The 23,052-nt window shown below is 42.6% G+C and overlaps 1 protein-coding gene across 2 annotated transcripts in view; it reads right to left on the bottom strand.

Moving 5' to 3' along the window:
* cpne5a (copine Va) overlaps positions 1 to 22,479 on the bottom strand; it is a 79,831-nt gene extending 57,352 nt beyond the window's left edge. Inside the window, exons 1-5 of one of the 2 annotated variants that reach the window (XM_030423223.1) lie at positions 21,423 to 22,479; positions 8,327 to 8,367; positions 7,470 to 7,516; positions 1,719 to 1,822; positions 367 to 406 (exon numbers count right to left, since the gene is read on the bottom strand). In XM_030423223.1, the coding sequence (XP_030279083.1) occupies positions 367 to 406; positions 1,719 to 1,822; positions 7,470 to 7,516; positions 8,327 to 8,367; positions 21,423 to 21,532 (342 nt within the window). In that variant the 5' untranslated portion in view covers positions 21,533 to 22,479. The remainder of the gene's footprint in view (positions 1 to 366; positions 407 to 1,718; positions 1,823 to 7,469; positions 7,517 to 8,326; positions 8,368 to 21,422) is intronic. The other variant, XM_030423222.1, reaches the window with a different exon arrangement.
* Positions 22,480 to 23,052: the final 573 nt, after the last annotated feature.

The following is a 23,052-nucleotide window of genomic DNA, read 5'->3' as shown; positions in this document are numbered from 1 at the left end:
TGAAAAGCTTTGATAATGATGTGCAATTCCATATTTCTCATCTTAAATAACAAGGTAATGAGGGTGTGCTAGATACAAATGACACTTTGATTATTATTGAGGCTCTGCAGGAATAGAATACATAATTTCACGAAAACTGAAGCAGGTGGAGATTAAGGAAAACATAAACAGCATTTTGCAAGATTAAGCAACAATTCACTCTTTGTATCAAAATATATTTGAGCATTTAGGTGCCATAAACTTTGGTTTGCATAAAACCTACATGGTGGAAACATGCAGTCGAACTCATTTTAGGATCAAACGCATAGTCGAACTCCTGATCCAGAAAAAAAAAAAAAAAGGAATAAAAACAGGTTTTTCACTTACATGCTTTGCCAGATCTGGACTTTTAGAATCAATATCATATCTGAAATCGAAAAGAGGCCACAAATCACAGAGAGAAAACATCCTAATACCTAACACATTAATACAGACTCTCATAAAAGAATCCTGGCTGCAGCTTGGACATTTTTTCTGCCCTTCAATCACACACCTGGGTCAGTGAGGCAGCAGAAGGGAATGGTCAATGGGAAAAAAAAGAGCGTAAGCGATAATGTGACAGTTAATTAAGGAAGTCTTCCTATAGTTTATGAATGTAATTTCCGCACTATGCCTGAGGGATCGTTCTGAAACAATCGACCAATGCAGAGAAAGTTTTTGAGCATCTGCCAGTCAAACTTAATGTAAAAGTAATTAAACCGGCGGTATGCCCGGGCTCCCACCTCTGTGATAAAGAGAGATGTAAATGAGTAACACTAATTGTGAGGGGATGCACTCCCTCCCTTCCTGTTCCACAGTCGTATCATGATAACACAGCAAATTAATTCATTAGGTGTCTAAAAATCCTCAGAGACCAGCAGCTCCACCCCTGATAGTTCACCGGGGACGTCACGCTTGAAGGTGGGGGAGAAAAAGGACAGGTTTTTGGAAGCATATCTGTTGTCCACAAGGAAGTAGAGAGGAGGAAAATGAGCCAGGATCTCTCAAATGATATTGCACCCTCCAAACCCTTTCAGTAGTTTGGCCTTTTCAAGAGGAGGAAGTGAATGAGGGGAGGACGGGGGCCTTTGAGAGTTTTCTTGGACTTGGTTTCACACATTTGATTTGCTTAGCAGCATGGAGATTAAGGATAAAACTTTACATGAAATATTTATCAGCCTTATACCAATCTCCCCTCAACAAATGACTACTGAGACACGGCACAGATGAATAATTCCTCAGGAGAGAGATGAGCTGGTGACAAGGGAGGGAAGAGAGGAGCTCCCTGACAGAACAATAGACATATACTGAAAAATATAATGTTTCAAAAATACATTTGCGGTATGTGGAAGGAAGAAGCTCATTCACCTACAAATTATAAAATGTAAGACATGAACATTTTAAGACATACATTAGTGATTCTGACAAAGACGACGACTCTTGTGTCAGCTCTTCATGTCACTGTGCTTTGTGTGTTTAAACAACACAAATAATAAAACTAGAATATTAAATTAGAATAACATATATGGAAATTATATTTCCTCTGAATAAGGGAAGTGAGTCAGAGACATGGGGAAGTGAATGAGGGAGAGGGTGTTGAGCTTGTGGTGAAAACAAAATGAAAAATTGGAGTACTGGGTGAGAGGAGGGCGGCGCCTTGAGCATGTCCACAGTGGACCGGCTCAAACAGAATAACTCACACATCGAAGCGCAGGTTCTGCTTCTCCTCAAAGAAGTAGTCCAGGATGTACTTTCTGACAAAGTCAGGGTTTAGCGTGTTGTCAATCACCTCTGTTCTCCCAAACTAGATCAGAACCGGGAGAGAGAGGAGACAAAAAGACAGACAGACAGAAAAAGATGTGAGCACAGACCTGAGATGCAACACATAAACTGATTCTAAAGCTCTAGTACCTCACCCCAACCCCTCTGTCTTCCCCCAGCAACCATGTGAACTCTTCGGAAAGATCAGTTTTGATTAACAGAAGTCAGCATCATCTCTTCTTCACTTCTTCTTATTGTGCTGGGATGAGCAAGCCTGAGGAAAGCGCTTTATTAAGTCCAATTACGCTTGTTTTAATTAATACCACATTAAGGCCATCGTTGTTCTCAGAGCCACTTCAAAACAAGGGTCTGAGGACGGGGGGATGACAGGAGAGGAGCAGTGACTTTCACATATTTGTCTTCACACAGGGGAACTGTCACAGATGATGGGAAGATGGCAAACTATTTCCTGTTCCCTGGTGTTAAGAAGAAAATGGGAACCCACCAGCACAGAAAAAAGGATTTGCCAGTGTTACAGAGCAAGACCTTCGGATAAGTTGATGTGCTGATAAACAAATCAACAGACACAGAAAGTGCTGCACCCACCGCGCACAAACACACACACACATTAATTATATCCAAAATGAATAATTCAGAAGTCAGAGAACTGATGTTGAGCCGCATAAATAAAAGATCCCCAGTAGAGAGTGTTACCATAAACTGACACAGTGAATTAATAACAGCGGTGTTAGGGCTTAATGAGGAGATGAAACAGCAGGATTACAGGCTCACACCTTTGTGATTACATTCAGTAGGGCTAAAACCCAAAGTGGGACTTAACAGGGGAGCTAAAAAGAGAACCCGTTCACACCTGGCATTGACATCCTTTCCTGAGTGGTCCAAACATAAGTGGACATCTCTGAGCACAGGTGTGAATGCAACTGAGACGCATTGAGGTCCAATAACTTGGACCACAATCGGAGGCAGCCTGGTATGCATCAGACCACATATTTGTATTAGGGTGTTCAAGAATGTGTCATGGGCGACATTCAATTGATGTAACTGCTTTACATTTGGGTCACTGTAAAGTGTGTTTGGGCTCTTTTACCTCGCAATGATCAGAGGGGATCTGTTTCAACTGATCTCACCATTGAACTAAGTAACCATAATATCTCGAGACTCCCCTGAAAAAACGTGAGAGGTGTTGAGTAAGGAGAAACTTAATCAACTTTGCAAAAATGACAAATCTGCACAATTTTTGTTTTTCATGCCTTTTTCTAAGTTCACCATTCAATGCAAAACATTAAGATGTTTTCTTACTTTAAGAACATGTTAGTTTTGGCGCAGTACCACTGTAGGAGACTGTCTGCTACTCTTTGTCTAAAGTGTATCTTATACCTAGATATATAATGAGACCTGGATACATTATTAGAAGTTAGTTCATTCTTAAAACGCTTGACTTGCTGGGTATAAAATTACCTAAAAATGAATTCATCTTCCAAATCAGCGACTAAGGAAAAACTTTATGAAACGTCGTCTATGACAAATTCTGAATTATTTGAGCCTTCGTTTAAAGTCAGCAGTTGTTATATGTGAAAATTCCTTCTTTGTGTAAAAAAGTCATTGGGTCCATGTGTCCCAGTGATGTAGGTATATATCTGCATATCGAGCGGGAAAGTGAGATCTGATCATATGTGGTCTCTTGAGATGCATGTTAATGCCAGGTGTGAATAGCCAGTGAGCAACATTACAGCAGCGGAATCTTTTTAACAGACAGATGCTGCCGCTGCTAATGCAGACACAGTCGAGCTGAATAGTGTGTAACACATGACAGTCTGAGAGTGGCTCTGCTGAAGCGGAACCTGCCATCACACGTAAAAGTGAGCCTAAGCCTATGAAAATTTAACTGCTGTGTGGCACCACCTCTCCTCTCGCTCTTCCTCTTCATACCCTGTCAGAAAATATGGAGAGCTCCCTTCCAGCATGCAAAAGGAGGTGAAAGCTCAGGAGCCTGTTCCTGTGACAGGAGCTGAATGTGGCAGCGGGGGGCTGATATCATATTCAATTTGGTCTCAGGCAAAACTTAACAAAGGACAAATCAGCGCCAGAGCAAAGAACAGCCACCCGAGGAAATAACAGATCTCCCAATCCGCACATTATTCCTACCTTAGCAAGTACACAGTCGGTAAAGCCAGAGATGCAAATCAATAGAATTATCTATCCCCCGCCCCCACTGCCAAACGAACCTGGATATATCTAGGCTCTTGCGTCATGTACTTCCTCTTCAATAAGCCTTACTAGGATTAATTATGAGCTGCAATGTCAGACAATTCATCTCAGCAAAAAGATTAATGTCTAGGAAGTGGAAAAACCAGGCTTTGCTTGAATTTGGGGAGGTTATATTGTGTCAGGTGCTCAATTAGGTGAAAGCGGTAGAAAGAGGAGAACCTGTCACACACTAGAAGTAATTATACACGAGGGAGTTGACGATGAAGACTTTAAAGCCATGTGGTAACACACTGTTGGGCTGCAGCTACAATATTTACATATACTCAACTGCAGATGCTGACAAAAATTAGTCAAGGGGGCACAGGTGTCAAGTGAAGCTGTTGAAGGCGTCCAATATATCCATAAGTATTTGTTTGCATACTCCTCTCTTGATTGCGAAGGAGCCAAAGTGGGGAGTTTGTCCCACAGAAGAATAAGTGGATTACAGACGGTTGGTGGCATGGTTAAAGGTGCTCCAGCCAACCATATCTAGTCTCCGGAGAACAAAAATACATTACATGACCGAGGGGAAAACGAGGCGCTTAGCTTTATCAATACGGGACAGCTTGAGTCTGCTGCTCACAAAGCCAGCTGTCGTCTCCACTGAAAGCAGAGTCCCATATCTCTGTCAGGGAGACACACTCAGGCTGCACCCACATTTTGTAAGCTGGAGGTAGGGCGGTGTAAGCAGAGGTGACAGGTGTAGGAGGCTCTTCCAGCCTGAATACCGAAGTTAATGTTTGTCACCATTTGCATATAAATCAGTAAATGTACTGTCTGACTCAACTGAATATTACTGTGCTGCTACCAGCACCAAGATTGGCTTTCTCTGTGGGTGAAGGCCAGGTGACTTGTCTTGTAAGACGTGCACCAAAAGACAGGCTGTCACCGAGCTTTGCTCTGAGTGATTACCACTGCGAAAAGATTTTCAAGTATAGCAGTGAATTCATTTCTCAACCAGTTGCATTTTTTCCCCTTTATACTCAGCTCACAGAGTTAAAGGTTAAGTCTGGCATTTCTCAAGCATGATTGCACAGCTTCAGTGTAAGTCTCACTAAAGTGCTTGTTTTTGCCTCTGACAGGCTCAGATCATTAAGGTGTCTGACAGCATCTTAGAAAGGATCCCTATAAAACGTTTTTCTTTTTCTTTTTTAAATTTGGTTCGATCCGTTGTATGTGTTAATGTGTATAACCAAGTCTCACTCAAGGAAAAAAGTCTCAATCTGAAGTCAATGTGAAGGTGTTGCAGGAAGAGATCAGTGGAAACATGAATGATAGAGTGTAAGAGTGCAGCGCTGGGAATAGTAGGAAGTGTAGCTTAGAGTTATCTTAAGATAAAAAAAAAAAAAACTGCGGTTCAGGTTTGTGCATTTCTGAACCGTACCAGAAAAAAAATACCCGCTAGACTACCTTCGATTGATAAAAACAGGCCAAAGAGGAGAATGAATCAAGCTAAAGGTTAAAACATTTATCTTTTTTTTTTTATCTGTAAAAACATTGCAAAGACACAGGATAACAAGCTGAGGCTGTCAGTGCCCAAAAACCAAACAAACGTACACTGACAGTGCCCTGAAGGATTTACGCTGCAGACTGTTTTTCGCCTGTCTGCTTCAGCGCTTCTTACTCAATACTGGACCAAGATCAAAAATTGTTGTCCCACATTAGTCACTTACACACTTGGGGGAGAAAAGGGTTAGGGTGAGGGTTTTGATCCAAAGTTCCCCTCTAAGCATCAAATCAGTTAAACAATTGATCAAACATCCAACCAGTCCATCATTCAGTCAATCATTCATGTTAATTGTCGCCACAGGGAAATGCATCACACAGTCAGGTTGATAGAAATGACAGTGATCCCCATGGAGACGAACAGATGACCCCAAATACATTTAAATACAATGAACACACAAAACATTTTGGTAGTGGACCGCAATTCTCAAGATGAGCTACAAAGATTAAAAGCACCGGTTCTTTGAGATTCAAACCTTGAGTGCGAGGACATCTCACCCTGTCCTCATGTCTTCTAAGGGTTGTCTGAGGTTAAAGCAACAGTTTGACAAATACGCTAATCTGCTTTTCTGTCGAGAATTAGACAAGGAGATCGATAACACGCTGGAGTGTTGTCGTCACTGAGCAGTTGGCAGACGACCTGCAGACACTGCAAGAAGTTACTCTGCTGGCCAAGAAATGGTCACACGAAACTTGTTGACTTTTTGTTGTTACAATTCAGTTTTAGCAATGTGTTTAGTGAGCTTTAGAGGTGACGCTGAGCAGAGTCTGGCTAGCTGTTTCACCCCTGCTTTTAGTCTTTATGCTCAGCTAAGCACATCATCTCCTGGCTGTAGCTTCATATTTCAGGTACAGACATGAAAGTGGTATTGATATTCTTATCTCACTCTTGGCAAGTATTTCCCAAAATGCCAAAATCATCCCTTTAAGACTTGGATTTAGGGTTAGGGTTGGAATAAAATCTGAAGTAAAGGCTACGGTTCTGGTTATATTAGGCAGTACTTTGTGTCAGTGATGGTCCTCACAAAAACAGAAGTTCAAACATTAGTGTGTGCAGCTTTGCCATGTAAACGTGAGATTTAGTCTCCGATCGATGATGAAACTCATATGATCATCCTGTGCCGTTATGCTTAAACCTTTCTCCAACCCTCCTGCCTTTCATAGCTACCAAAAAACTATTAAAACTGAAACGTTCAAATCTTTGTGGTGAGTGTTTCCAACGCTTACATCTGTTGTGTCACAGCACTGTGCAGCAGTTTGACACCAGGGTCTCTGTGGAGTCGATAAACACAGCTATCCTATTCAATCAAAAAGGATTTGAGTGTGAAAGGTATTTGTCTTTCTGTTAGGCCGCATGTACAGTATTGATTACGTTGGATATCTGACTTGGCTGGCTTTTAGCTTCTGAAAAAGTTTTTCATGTTTGCAAAGAACGGTTGGGCTTCCCTGGACAAAAGGAATATCAGAGTGTAAGAACATCCTGAAATATCAAACATTCTCCTTTCAGGTGCACTTAAAGTCTCCATTTCTCTCTGTGTCCATCGACTGAGTTTACAGGTAGGAATAAGAAACCCAAAAGGAGCCTCTGTCTTTCTTCAAGCTCTGCTCACTTTATCTGTCTCTCTTGTCTAATTAAGCAACAGCTATGGGGGACTCTGACGCAGAGGCAAATCTTTATCGATACGAGACACTGTCACCTTAATCAGCCAATCAGTCATGGCTAACACAGTGCTGAACAGCACATGGACATTCGCAGGATCAATCAATTGCAAATGATTGGCACTCACAGCATTTACCGAGAGAAAGAGAGAGAGAGAAGGGGAGGGCGGGTGTTATAAACAGAGAGCAGGCTGTCATATGGAGGGGAGACGTGCTGATTGACTTGTGTTGACAGAGGGACAGCTGTGATCTCTTACCTCTCTCCACTGTTTGGACTCCACGCCCTGCGTGTACAACACGACCACTGAGGAGAGAGAAGGGAAAACATTGTCACTTAACAATCTCAATCAGGCATCCTGCTTCTTCAAAGGGTTGTTTGTTTTGCTCCTTCTTTGCTGACATTCATCATTAATTATCCTGCCACGCCTTGACAGCATGATGAAGTGCCAAGCTTGATGATGCCGTGCTGCATTACATTCAGCGTATGATGTCCACATGCAAAGAACAAAAGCTGTGATGCAGGATTGGAGGCTCCTTGAGCTATATTTAAACTGTGCAATCAAATTCCAATTTTCTGAACGCTGGGATTCTCCTGATTCCTATTTGATTTTGCGACTTTAAATAAAGCTTGAGGCTGGCGAACACGACGTGACCTTTCATACATCACAAAGGTTCATCTTCAGGCAAATACAAAACAGGACGAGTGTGATATTTCCCCGGAAGCTTATTTAGACAAAGGGCTTGAACCTCCTCCCTATTATGTTAAATGTTTCTGCTATCCTCTATCCTTCGGGGAGTATCAAAGAAAATGCCTTCATGGCGGTATCCCATGTGTCTCACCAAAAGATACCCATTTGTATTCAAAGGCTGGCGTTTATACCCTGCATGCATTAAGGTACTTTCTGTAGCTCTCAGTGAAGAAAGGTTGTCACATTACTGTGCAAATGATATGCAGTTATTGAAGGAACACTTTGAAAAAGCAGAGTAACCTGAATCAAAGTTAAGCACAGCAAAAGTAAAAAGTAAAGCTTTTCGAAAGGGCGTCAATGAACCATATTCTGAGCTACTGAAAGCTAAGCTGCAATTAGCATCGTAAAAAAAGCTGAGAACTTACATGGATCCGATTTGGAGAAAGTGTCTCGATCCAACAGATTCCTGTAAGAGAAGGAAACATAAGTCACACTGGAGTCCACCATGTGTTTGTATGAGTCTAATTAACTTCACTGAGGTTTTCAGATTGCTGTGAGTTGGGAAGATCCATCTTATCTTGCACACGTATGTAAATTATTCCTCTCTTGCACACTTTAATCAAAAAACTCCCATACGCAAAGAGCTACAAGATAATTGCACTGTAATTCACACCCGCACTTAATTTCACATGAACCATTCTGTCCTCAAGTTTACCATTTCCAAGTGAGCAGTAGAATAGGCACATTAAAGCTCGGTGAAAGGACACGGAGCACGCAGAGGCTGAGACACCAGTGGAGAGATTTTTTTTACACATAAAAGACACTCTCCATATGTGCCTGGTGATTTTTTTAATTCAAGAAAGTGCAGTGGTTAAGGACAAAACACTAAAAGAAAAAATATTTTTTAAATCTTAAAATGAATATTTCCTCAAAAATTTAAAAAAATTGCATCTGTTTCATTTCTTCACTTGATCTTATAACCTTCTTGTCCGCCAAAGTTCATTAATACAGAAATGACTACAGTGTTTTATAGTTTGAGACACTACGTCCATAAATTACAAAGTCTTGAATCGGTACATTATATTTGTGCCATTCGTGTGCTGTAAATGAGAGTGCTCAGTCAAATAAAGGACACAATAAACAGAGAATTAATTTGAAAAGATCTATATAAACTTAATTTATCATTTCAACTTCAACATAAGACTTAACGTTTGGCGTATTGTACTGACAAAACACTTCAAAAAAATAAATATAATTGGCAGAATAATCAATAATGAAAACATCTGCTGGTAGCAGCCCTAACCCTCATGTATGTGTGAAATCGGTCCAAAAATGGGAAACTCTCAGTGGCGTGCCACTATGTGAGCAGCCTTTATCGTAATGATGGTGGGTATCCAGTTCTCTTCACATGTCCAGGATAATGCAGAGGAAACTGGTGACATTTAACACATAATCCGCTCTGTTGCAGGGTGAAGTTGAGGGGCCTCGCTGTCTTTGCGGCAGTGACTCTGGCCTCAGGGTGCAAAGCAACAAGCCACAACACAGAGTACCTGGGCATATTTATTTCACCATTCACAGCAACGTGGACCTATCAATGTATTGAGCAGGTCCATCGGTTTGCTTGCAGTTAATTCAAAGCTCTTGTACAGTACAGCGAAGTAACTACACTCATTCTCTCCACCGTTAACAGTAAACCCACCAAACCCTAAAATAAAGCGCAGCCTTGCTCGCTGTGGGGGAGCTTTCCAGTTCCCTGGTGCTGATCATCATCCAACACATTTTAAAGCAGCCACATACTCTAATTGGCTCATTGACAAAATAAGTGCCGCAATCAGCAATAATATTACTCATTCAGTTTTTCCTTTTTAGCATATTTCAGACTGGATTGTGTATGTAAAGGAAATTCTGAGAGTATTGCTGACAGTTTGAGTTACTCCCTCCAACATTTTCTCTGTCGCTGTACAAGATCTAATAAGATGGATGCTACCTTTACAACATAAGACAGGGCTACCATCAGTTGCTTAGATCATTAAATACTTTAGATGAGAGACATTTTCCTGATGATTTATTTAGCACATCCATATTATTTAACTGCCAATAAACATGTCTTGTTTCTGTATCCACGTTGTGAGCAGCATCAATAAAGACAGTTCTGAACAGACCTCATCCTTTTATGCTGGTCCCACACTAGAGGAGAAAAGGTTGTGGCCCGGTTCGCCTGGTGTTTCAGGTGTTCCAGATTGAAGGCAGGATTGAGCATTAGAGCATTAGATTATGTTCCAGTGGTGTGATTGGATTTTACAGACAAAACCTTAATGTAACCTACTTGATCGAAGTCTCCACAACTCATATTCCTGTACAGTTGAAGATACTAGCGTTGCAAGGTTTTCTATAACAAAATAAGCTACTTTTACAAAACGTTATTTTCCCAACAATGTTTCTCAAAAGTAGGTTATTGAGAAGATGAAATGTACAATCTGTCTATATATCCACTAGGGTTAGGGTTGTTATTGTGACACCACTGAAAGGAACAGCACTGGATTATGGAGCAGAAACCTGCAGGGAAGTGTCACCAACTTGATATTGCATACTTCTTTTGAACAGAATCATAACGAGAAGAGGACTTCTGACCCAGGTGCATAATAGACAAGCTTGTAGAACAATATGCATGTGACTTAATGGACATGGGACTTATTTCTGAAAACATTTGTACAGTAGTAAATGGGGAGAGACAAAAGTGTTGATCACCACTTAGTTTTGTGTAAAACAATTACATCGTCTCACACAATATTTACATCAACACCAACAGGGATGTCGCCTTGGCACAGAAAAAGCCTTACAATTTTTTTATTAGTATTATTATTAAGGTCAAATTGACAGCTGCAGTTATACGAAAGGAGAGTTAGTCAGATCTGTGAGCCAGCTAATATGTGGGACTGGCTCTACAAGGTTTTGGTTATGGGTATTGGTCAGTGTTAAACCAGATGACGTCACTTACGCAATTGTTAGTTATGTAGTCTTCCCAGTTAGACGCTTTCACAGTCTTATACTTGATTCATATTATGACAACCATCATATGTGTAATATACGACACAATTCAGATGAGATCAAAAGTTTTACCCTCTACATTCACAAACGTACCTACATATTTTTTTCTGGAATAAGGTCTCATGGTGGTCCACCGGAAGGGGCATGTCTTCAACTCTCTATTGCACACACAACAGCAACCATCTGATGCTGACAGTCCACCTCCATGAATGTTTTTTTTTTTGTTCTGAAGTTGTGTTTCAGTTGTAGATGCCAGATCCCTGAAATCTCCACCCTGAAATTGTTCAGTGTAAAATGCCAAGTGCGTGCACCTTGACTGAATTATCTGGTGTGTGCGTTCTGACAATCAAGATATTAAAATCGGTTAAATCTGTCATTACGTCTGTGGTCTCTCACGTTTTTTAAATCCTCTAGGAATTGAAAATCCTCCAGTGTGCACCAGGCATTAGAGGACAGCAGGATTTCAATGAATATAGATGAGATTTCAGGACTGAATCCAAGCATCTGCACATCATTCATGTACACGTAATTCTGCCTCCCTGGACACAAATTCTTCTGTAACAGGGATATGTAGGGGGATAATAGATGCAGCTTTGTTGGGTATTAGCCTTGGGCTGACCTGACTACAGTTGGAATATTGTGAGTGTAATTATCATTGAAGATAACAAAGCCATCCATGACTAACTGCCTCTTTGTATCCACCTGGTTCTGTCTGGCATCCATTAACCACCGACAATTAGCTGTTCCGTCACCTTGTCCCATTTCTCAGCGCAGGAGATAAAGTGTTACATACAAAAAGGGTGAGCAGGGAAACATGACTTCCTGTTTTACTTTTACGCAATGTTACTGTCGAAAACAATCCCTCATATGAGTTGCTTAACCTAACTTTCCCAATCAGAAATGATAAGTATGGAAATGTATACACTAATAATAAATTAATCCGCCATATTACTGTATGCAAGTCTGCAGGATGGGTATTAACATCTCAGATAATCCGTCTGCCTTCACTGCCAATTGAAAAGTTAACTCCTTCTCTCTTCAAATCTCAGTGGGATAAGAGAACATCATTATCCCGAAAGCGGATGCTGAGAAAGTTTGTTGATGAAGATGAAGTTCATTGAAAGTAGGACAAAAGTAATTAGATCTAGCTACTTTTCATCCACACCGCATTTCATGTACCAGTCTCGTCGCACAGTGAAGCACTTCTGAGATTACTATAACCGTCCGACTTGAAATAAGTGAATGAAAAAGACGAACTCTTCCAATTCCTCTTGATGTCACCACCTTCATTAAAACCTCCGGGTGCAATAATCTCCTCTTGTCACCAGAGCGTTTAATATTTCATCACACGTGAAGCAAGAGTGTGGAGTGCGTTATTATAAGTAGGGCAAACAAAAGTACAAGAAATTTAATTTAATTTCACTTGAGAAATTAGAAAAAAAATATCACTTGAATAGTTTTCTCTCTGTCTAACCAGCCCTGACAAGGTAGGGTTTGTTTTATTTACCAGTGAATTAAGCTTGTAGTTATGCACATTTTAATTAACAAGGCAGTACCAGGAAAATCAGAAGATGCTGCATTAGCATCGCCTAACTAGTGCACGTGCTCTGAAGTCAAATGTGCCAACTCTCTTCAGCTGTATAAATGTGTCATAAAATTATATTAATATAATAAAGTTTGGCCAGAATATTGCTAAATGTTCCCAAGACAGTGAAAAGTGTAAAGGACTTTTGACCTCTAAAACATGGATGGCTGCCGAAGTCTAATTTAAAGAAAATATTAGGAGCACTTGCTCCCTCCTGGTCAGATCCCTTGAGATATTTTAGCAGCTCCTTGGTCCATGTGGCTGATTATTAAACTAAGAAATAGGGGAATTAATTCCTGCACCCGTAGTGCCTTATTGTCAGTAGTCCCTTAATTCTCCTCCACTTTCATAGAGTTGTCGAAATCATAATTGGCACCTTGGAGAAGTAGCATCTAATTCAGTGGAAAGGGCTTTTAAATAGACTTAAATTAGACTGGCCAGTTCCAGTATGAGCTGCTGCCTCATTGGTTCTTAAAAGGACACGACAAATGCAAGCTTGAAAGTCAAGTCTCTGACTGGGCTGGGGGAAGGAAAATCTAATCTCTAATACATTAGAGACAATGGGAGATGGCTAAGAGGAGAAGGTGAAGGATGGTGTCACTACACTTTCTCTACTGCCCTGTGGCCCTTTTTTTTGACAGAGGAGAGACATTTTGTTTCCACTCACACACCGTGGGGTCAGTAGGTCTTCTTCTTGTCTAGTATACCCTTAAGCAGCTTCTCAGGGTTCAAATGGTCAGAGAACAAAACTGGGGAGATATATACCGCTGCAGAGGTCGCCTGACCCTTAACAAACTGTAGGAATCCCTTTATTTAGATTGAATTTCTTGGTTTTCCTCTAGGGTATTTTAGTAATTTGTCAAAGAAATACGTATCGCATGTTATGCACGAAAGATCATCAGAAAGCACCACCCCTGAAATTAAACCAAACTAATTAAAACAACAAATGATCAAATCTCATGCACTCCTGCATTTCATTACTGGAAATGATCTCTGCTTGCATTGCATAATTCGATTCCGTGGATGGTGACGGATGATGATAAAGAGTAATGTTAACTTTTGTCCGGATCCCGAGAACTCCCGTCAATTACATTCAACGCTCAATCTGGCACCTTTATTAGCGACAGAGCCATCTGCTGACCTTCACTGCGATGGCACCAGGTGTCTTCTTCTCCTCCATCTGTTTAATTATTCAGTTTCTGTTCAACCTGGGATCTCTCCGGGTCGACAATACCTGAAGCAGAGTACTCCCTGGGCGGCCGTCTGGCTGGCAGTGACAGAATCTCAGTCATAAAACCACTCTTTTGCTAGTATAATAAATGAGAGTGCACATACGCTGTGACTCCCTGTTTCAAACTGGCTTTTGGTGTGTGACTAATGCCCGACTAGGGAGTAATATCACTGTTAATTGCACACTGTAACAGCCTGGGGTTAGTGCAAAGCAAGGTTGGGGTTTTTTTGCGAGGAGCTGAGGGAGATGCACGCACTGATGCTATATGTCTGTTATAACCCTGGCACAGCACTTTGCACCTAGCCGATGGTGAATTCACGCCAATTTCCTTCCATCTTTCCGTTCCAACTGAAAAAGCCCAAGCTGCAAATCTGTGCCCGCACACACTGTCCACAATCCTCATAGCACTGGTACTGGCTACGTAAAGCATGTTACATTGTACGGTAGGCAACGAATCAGGCACAGCAAAGCACTTCTAAGCTCATACATATTTGGACTTTGAAATGACAGTAACTCATCATTAAATCCAGGCAAAGAAAGGAAACTCTGCGTGCATTCAGTCAAGTGTGGCGCAGAGAGAGCAGGATCAATCTCAACAGTGATCATGATAATAAAGCATAAAGAACAGCTCTCTCAGAGGATAACACTTATTGATGTTGGTGAGGGATGAGATAGCTGTGAGCCCACCATATAGGGTGGAAACAGAGAATGGAGCTGTCTAATTGGTGGTCGACTCATGTTGCACCTCGATAGGTGAAAGCACCACACAGCAGATAGGTGGTGGTAAACCGTAATGAGCATGAGCTGGTTATTACTGACAGATCTGTAAGAGAGGTATAACCTTGTGACACCCACACACACCTATCCACTCAAACATATGCGATAATTAACCTGAAATGTAACCACTAGGCTGAAAATAAATCTACAGTTTCACAACAGATAGAGGGATAATTGCCATTTTATTCGACTTCACAAAATGGAAGTTGCCGTAACAGTTCCTGGGACAACTTTATAAATACTTAAGATATAAAGATTCAGTATGCAAACTTTAGAAGCAGTGAGGTTGCAGATTGCAACTACTGAAACCACTCGTCGTACTCTCCCTACAGTGGCCCTAAAAGCAGAAAAAAAATATGGAAGACCCTCTCTCAGACCAGACTTTAGTTAGTCTGTTTCAGGCTATTAGAAACATGTCGGTACAATATGACGGAATATAAAGAGGAGGACCTGCTCCTACCGTGGGTATGAAGGTTCACTCTAAGGTTGGTTTGTTAGTTGGTTGGTCGGTTGGTTTGTCAACAAGATTACATTTACACAAAACTTGGATGGAGGATGGGTCTGTCCTGGGTAAATCCTTCCCACTGGAGTTGCTATCGACTTAGAACAATTTGTTCAGCTACGGCAATCTCATCAACAATTGTTGCCGTTTTTCTGACACTTTATTGATCCAGGTACAGCATCTTAACTCCAATTGGTACAAATATACCCAAAAACGGGTGGTACGGATAACCGTAAGTTGCAGAGCCACTGCTGAGTGATGTTCCAGCTGAGCACAGGACGCTAAATTCTTCTTCAAATCTCTCACTTCTGTTGTTCTCTATCTCATCATTGTACTGTCCATTCAAGCTGATAAAGACAAAGTCATTCATATTTGTTTAACAGCCTTTAGTGGTTTGTTCACACTGTCAATGGGGTGGAATTGATTTCTGTTCCCTGATATGTTCTACGTCTTCTGTACATCGTGGTTTGCAATAAGACTGCTTCCTAGTGGACATATACATTAAACCCACCATCTGTGCATGACTGCTTAAGCTCAGCTTGGAGGAACATCATTCCAGTTCAACAGGGAGAAACACTATGTCACAAAGCACAGCTCAAGATATTTTTGAATGTGTACATATTGGAGATGTAGGTGGCAATTCAGAGGTATGGAAGAGGGCTGTAATTCATTTCTGTCATGCCTTTTACTACTAGAGTGTCTGTTTTTGTATCTAAGCTCAACATCCTGATGAAAGTGTGTCAGCCCGGTAATATTAAGATATTTTATTATGCTCAGGTCTCAGAGTGTCAGGATTTTCCTTCTTGTTTGCATTGTGGAGGCCCTTGACCACATAGAGCACAGCCATTCATTGAGTATGTGTATGTATGTGTGTGTGTGTGTGCGTGCGTGCGTGTGTGTGTGTGTGTGTATGTGTGTGTGTATGTGTGTGTAAAGCAATAAGTCTCCGACATTGTTTCGTCTCTTTCAGTCTGTGTTCACTTGTAAAACCCACTGATGATGGTTGTCATGACGTCGTTCATTTTCTGATAATTCTGATTTTGTTTAAGTGCTTTGTTGTAGAACTTTCTTGCTCCTGGCATGGCAGTGAAATGCTGAAAACACAAAACTCATGGTCAGTTTTTGAAAAAAGACATTTCTTTTTACTCAGCAATCACCATGAACGACCATATTGTGCCCTTTTCTAAAAAATATGCTTTCATGTTCAACTTGCTGGCATCAAACACAAATAAGAAACACATTTTAAAACATAATTGAAATTAGACTAATTTGCTGCTTCTACAGAAGCCTATTATCATTTCACAGTGTTGTAGCTTGCGGTTAACTTTATCTTGAGTGATTCACACATTCTGACTGATAATCCATTTCCCTTCAGTGAAAATTAATTGTATTTGTACTTATCAAACCTGATGTTTCAGCTCTACACACAGCTTTATAGCAAAAGCACCCACGCAGTAAGAAATGTCCCTTTTGGCTGTTGTATAACATATTTACTTAAATACATTTAACTTTAAAATTTCTATGTCTACAGATATGACAATAACCAGACCATGAGAAGCTTGATCGAGCCTGGGGCTAAGACTGTCCACACATGAGAGACCTTCAACATATGCAACATAATCTGGTGAAATCTCCACTAAGCAACATGTCAAATCTGCCACCAGCTCCCACATCTCCCAGACAAGCTGTGATGTTAGGTCAAAAATCCCCCGACACAGAAATCCACCAACACACTCTGCTGACCCTTAAGGTTCTCTGAAAATAGTGACAAAAGCAGCTTGATACTTCTGAGCCGAGAGGGACTGCTTTGATTTCTTATTGCTATGCCACACTCTTGACTTTCCCTGTCGTTCCAATCAACACTTTCAGATGACACCGGCAACATGCAGAGTGTTATAAACCACTGGCATGGCACCACGACTGTGTTTCCAAGGGATCCCCCTTGGCTGTCGTAGGTCCCAAACAAGAATATATTAATAACACTGACACAACCACAAGCCAAGTGTCTGGGATCAAAACTCATTTTCACTGTGTCAGGGGTTCATGCATAATTATCCGCTTCATCGACCTGTGAGACTTGCCTGCTGCAATCTTAACATCCCCAAAATTGGAAGAAAAAAAAAAAAGCCTCCTCTTGGCACCCCCGTGTGTCTCAGCCTCGATCCCCAAAACAGATGCGACACATCACTCACACACACACAAGACATCCTGTAAGAAAGAAGCTACGAGCTCGCCTCGGGTCAGTCTTAACCCAGAACACGTTGTGAAAAGAACAGCGGGGTAAATCGCTGCAAATTGAAATTTCTCTTTTACTCAGAGACATCCTTTATTAATATTTCATGCTCTTACACAATGCAAACTAGTTCACTTCAAACTTGCTTTCTGCCGGGGCAAAACAAAAGGATGCTTCAACCAGAAAAACCAGGTCACGGGGTTTGATTAAATGGGTAACCGAGACCGAATGAGATCCACAGATACAGCTGCTATTAAGACTACAACAGCAGCAGAATTACAGGCCACAACAATGCATTCGAATAAACAATAGGTTGTTACACAGCTGGAAATCCAAATTGCTCCGCTCAAGCAATTGTTTTTGACAGATCGAGCAGCGATGCCACACATCCTAATCGTGCTGATGATTTCATTAGGCCTCCCCCCTCTGCTGCAATGATTGCCTCAGGAAGAGTTCGGCTCAAAAGGCGTGCCGCAAGTTTTCAGATTGACCCCAGGGAACAGCAATCAGTGGCCTTGTGTGCCAGGGATCGTCTCCCGCGAGCATTTGTCACAGGATGCTGGCAGTCATGTGACCTCTTGGTGTGTTTCACCAGGTAATGAATCCGTCGGGAGCACAGTGGCCTGGTTGAGTTAGATCCCTCCAGCTATGGAATGCATTGATTGGATGCAGTGCTACTCTAACCAATCTATCACAGCAAATGAATGGTTACAACCAGCTCTAAAGCAACAGCAGAGAACAGGAGGGGATGGACAAGATGCTGCGCCTTCGTGTTGATGAAATGGGCGATGGGGGCTGATAAAGTTCGATGTTCAAGCTGTCAAGCGGGAGGCTGAGCGCAGTGGAAAGGAGGGTGGCTTCGTCAGCCAATTCCAGTTTTAACAGCGTACCTGTGGTGTGTTTTGACACACTGCAAAGCACCCATAAATTTCAATAATATGCCCTCTGTTGATTTGTTTTAAAAATGGCAGTGTTATAAAAATGAAACCCACGCCTTTCTGCTTCGTTTGTCGTGTTTGTCGTATACTAACAATGATGCAGCGTCCAAATCTTGGCTTTTCATCAAATTAGTATTATTTTCTTCCCCCTCTCTCTCTCCTCTGGAAGGGAACTTTCTGACAAAGTGAAATGCCAAAAACTAATCTTTAAAGAGAAAGAAGTTCTTTTTCCCTGGCTCTGCACTGATAAGGGCTGCAAACCTTTGTCAGCGTTGTCAAGCTTATCAACTCTGCTGCCTCGTTCTGGTCACATACAGTAAACAGTGCATTTAAAAAATCATTACTTACATCCTGAACATGAATCTGTACTGTGACGCACTAAAGAGACATCCTGTTCATTAAACGGAGATCCGTGTGCCTTTGGAGGCTTTGTGATTTTTGTCAGTATGCACATTTTTTCCAACATTCATTACCAAAAGTGTTCTTTGCAGTGGAACTACAGAGCCGAAGCCCCAATTTCCCTTAAGTCATTGTAGATGGGAACTCTGAGACTGTCTGGTAAGCTGAGATATAGAAAGGGCATATTCTGACAATCCAGCAGCATTCACAGTAACTACTTTACCCATAGTTCTAGCGTGATGTGGCAAACCGCATCGACAACTTATGAAATATTTATCCGGGCTGCTTAAATATTAACAAATGAGGACACTCACAACTGCCACGTGAGAGGTGGGATCGAGCCTGGAGAGGCACCGGGGGACCACTGGGCCTAACCCACTGAACTGTATTCCCTTGCATGCATTTGCTAAAGCTGATAGAGGCCACTTGAGTTTGAAGAGTCATCTTATCGCAGAGTTGGAGTGTAGCCCCTCGCAGCTACGAAGCAGATGCTCTGGGCTCAGCTCACTGGCTGACCTGTGAGCAAAAACCAATCAGAGCCACGGGTGGGGAACAATGTTCTATCACAGCGATATGCACTTGTTTTGATAAGGGGTTGTCAGCTCCAGTCCCTCCGGTTTGTCGGGGGACTCGCTGCAATATTTGCAGAGGGTTATGAGAATGCCGGAAGGGCCGCAAGCCACAGTTCAATTCCATGTGCGCTGCAAGCTCAGAGCTTTCAGGCTTACTAAATCAATTACACAGCGTCGTGGAGCCTGCGCCTCTCACCCACATAACACCCATTGTTTCTGTTTGTCTCTACTGGATGGACCAAATACGCACTTGCTGATAGGTGGGAGGAGTGGGGCTGCATACATGGTAGTGCATTTCACACGTCTCCAACTTTTAAGCGGTCTAGCGTATGATCTCTGAAGCGGTCCTCAGAGGTCAGACATGAGCTACTGCAGCAATCTCCACAAGTCACAAAGAAGCAGAGGCGGGACACGAAGTCTTTGCATCTAAAGCAGACAATGTTTCAAGGCCCGGCGAAAGCAGGGATGATTTTTTTTTTTTCTTCTCTATCAAACTGTGTCCTGGAGCAAGTCTTTGTTTGGAGAGACATTAATGACAGACAAGGGAGCTGCAGATCGACAGAGCCCGGGGGCGTCAACACAGATCCTGGCTTACAGTATGAAGGTCTCAGGGAAAAAAAAAGAACAATTTGTGTCTCGAGAGGGAAACGACTCGAGTCCAGCTGCTACTCGCAACACATGGATACAACACACACAATATGCTCACACGCAACCACAACCTAAGCTGCATGTACCAACCGAACACACACACTTCTACTCCTGCCTCAGTTACACATAATCAAATAATTTTGGTTACATAAACACAGGATCTTACCGTGGAGCTATGAAGGGCTGTTAAACTTTAAACACCACCCCACCCCCATCGCCATCGCCAATAGCTACACCATCGTCTAAATCTGTCAACTCTGTAAAGGTTAGAAGATCTGTTTTGAAATGTGACTTATTAATTAATATCCCAAATGCCTTCTAAGGTCGCCTGAGCTGCAAAACCAATATGGGGCATGTTAAAGAACTAAAGAATGCATCAAAATGGATGCCAATGAGAAAAGGAATCAATCAGCTGCCCCTCCGGATAACTGAATGCAAATTTTTCTTGAGTGGAAAGCAGATGAGAGAGGAGTGAAGGAAACAATGGCAGCAGGATGTTTGGTTAATAAATCTTTGGCCTGTGGCTTTACATGCATTAATGTATGAAATCTCCATGGGATCAGTTTCAACAGCAGTGCACACGGGCCAACAACACATCATTTACATGCATATAAGGCTGATGTAGCCAGGAGCTGCAAAGAGATAAACACCGTGGGTTACGGCAAAATGACGCACAGCCCAGGAGGCCCTTCAAACAAAAAATTGGCGCTAATTTCCGTGAGAAACGTAACTGTACTGTCGACCCATACAGAGCCACTGCCCTGGATTGTGCAGCAGCTTACAGTGTACAGTGACTCTACCTGCAGCCAGCTCTGCCCCACCCTTCCCAGCCGAGGCGCTTGCCATCTCCGCGGTGTTTGGTGTGTGTGTGGGGGGGGACCGGGGATTTATTTAAAGGCTAACGGACTATGAGGGGTGTAAATATTTAGTGCTAATTGCTTTTTCCGCGTTTCTGTTACACACTGGTGACGTTGCTGGGGGCTGTCAGGCGGCTACACAGCTTCACACGACCTGCTGCCTCTGGGGAAAGCTCTCCGGCACGCAAACAAACTCTACCGCGGTCGATATCTCATGTGGCACGCGACTTGGCGCGCGTAAAACACAAACAGACGGCGATGCAGAGCCAGGAGACACCATAGAAAGCCATCGAAATATACACCAAAGCACCAATATTTACTCCAAACAAACGAGGGCGTAGCCTAAAAGTTGAGGGGCTGTCAGATTTTGAGACCTCGTCTACTTCACTAACTGTGACTGGGTGAGATTTTGGACATTAACGCAATGCGAATACGGAGCTGACTGGATTTCTTTATTAATAATTGTAATGAAAAGTCTCCAAAAGACGTAAATATTCAAAGTACGTCTTGAAATGTCCACGCGTCTTCAAATAAGAGATCTATTTTATTTACTAATTCCACCTTTTGCAAAGTTTTATTATTTCTCAAAATGTTTAAGGTAATTATTTTCATAATGAAATAAAACATGGGGCCGTTTTTTGTTTTTTTAGCACCAAAACGTTCAATTTCACGCACCAAAAGCGCGCGGCGCTGACGCAGACACAGCAGCATCAGCACCGGACCGGACTCACCTGCAGGACACGGTGATCTCCACTTTGGTGGCCGGGATGCTCCCACTGATAGGGTCGAAGTCACGGACCGTCGCCGTGGCCTCAACCTTGTCCATGACGTCTCCCTCCATTCGTGCACGAGACCCAGGGCAGCTCCCCGAGCCGCGCGAGTCCCTCTGAACCTGGAGAGCCGACGGTGGAGAGCCGGAGCGCAGCGGGCGAGCGAGCAGGAGCGAGTACGGTCCAGACAAACCTCCTAAGTGCTGTCCATTGGACGGGCAACAGCATGGAAAGTTTAATGGAGAGGCTGCAGCGGCGAGGCGACTGACTTGACTGAGAGTGGGATCACATGCCAGGACGCATCAGTGGCCAACTCCGCTGTTTTCCAGGCAAAGAATGAGCTCCTCTGTCAGAGCAGCGTTTGAAAAGTAAAAGCTGTGAACTCCACCCCTCCTGTCTGCATTCTCCTACATGCGGGGCTGCGACTGACACTCGTTGCAGACCCCAGCTATTGATCTGTGGTTGGACGGATCGTTATTTTTGCTCCAAATTGGCTCTAAAAGCCTCTAACAGAAAATAAATAAGCACCGGGTGGGGGGGAGATTTTGCATTGAACTGTGTTTTCTCCCCCGAGAAGATGAATGAAGGTGAAATATTCATGACAGAATTGAGCCGTCTATTTAAAGTGAAATCTCTTGTTCAAAAAAAAAAAGGTGGGGGGAATTTCTGCGCAGAGGTGAAATTACTGACTCAAATTAGCGACACAAGCTGAACCTTTCACGTCACACGCCACGGATGAATAGCTTTCACCTCGTTTTAAAATCACATTAGTTCCTCCAGAGCCAGCAGCTTAATACTAATTGAAAGGGGCTGCCTGGTGCTCTTTCAGCATCTGGACAGCTCCTCAAACTTCTGCAGCTTCAGTCTCAGCCTCGTTCATCCTGCCAGTAAAAAGCGTCGCCTGCCTCTCCCTCACACCCGCTGAGAGTCATCTCCGAGGCTGTCTCCCAGGGGAGCCTCATCTCTGTTTCATCGCTTTCCCTGATTGGACAAGCCGGTGGAGAAATGTGGAGAAATTCCAACCCGTCAAACAAATAATTCATAGGTAAACCGATTCTGTTTGTGTGTGGTGGGGGATGAGTACCATCAGTCACACCCACCAACTAGCGGGAATCTCCACGAAGAGGACGACTGGGCAGAGTGATGGCTGCTCTCAGGCAAAACGCTTTTTTAAGCCATCACTGTCCATCAGTCCCCTGAAACTGTTTCCACACAGTTATCAGTGGAAACTGTACTTACGCATGGTACAGTGCCTGAGTAAATCTTATTTTGATTTTCCATTTTACAGTATATAACAGTTCCAAATATCGTTTATCCGCCACTTTGATTGCTAAAAAAATTAAGCTCAGTTCAATCAGGCGCCCACTTCTCCCTCAGCTGACTGGGCATTTACTCCTTCAGTTCAACCAGCCATGTTGTACTGTCAAACTTTAATTCTCCTCTCATCTGATGTCAGTGCAAAATCCTTGTGACTCTCCTCCACTTCATTCATTACAGTTTCATCACATCCAGTACCCAGGTCCAGTCACAGCCTTGACATTTGGGGCATTTTGGTGATAATTTACATGAAACGGCCCTATGTTTTATTCCC

Source organism: Sparus aurata, chromosome 7 (assembly GCF_900880675.1).
Source record: "Sparus aurata chromosome 7, fSpaAur1.1, whole genome shotgun sequence".
Lineage (NCBI taxonomy): Eukaryota > Metazoa > Chordata > Actinopteri > Spariformes > Sparidae > Sparus > Sparus aurata.
The sequence above is the reverse complement of the archived record's forward strand: the minus strand, read 5'-3'. Positions and strand labels throughout refer to the sequence as shown.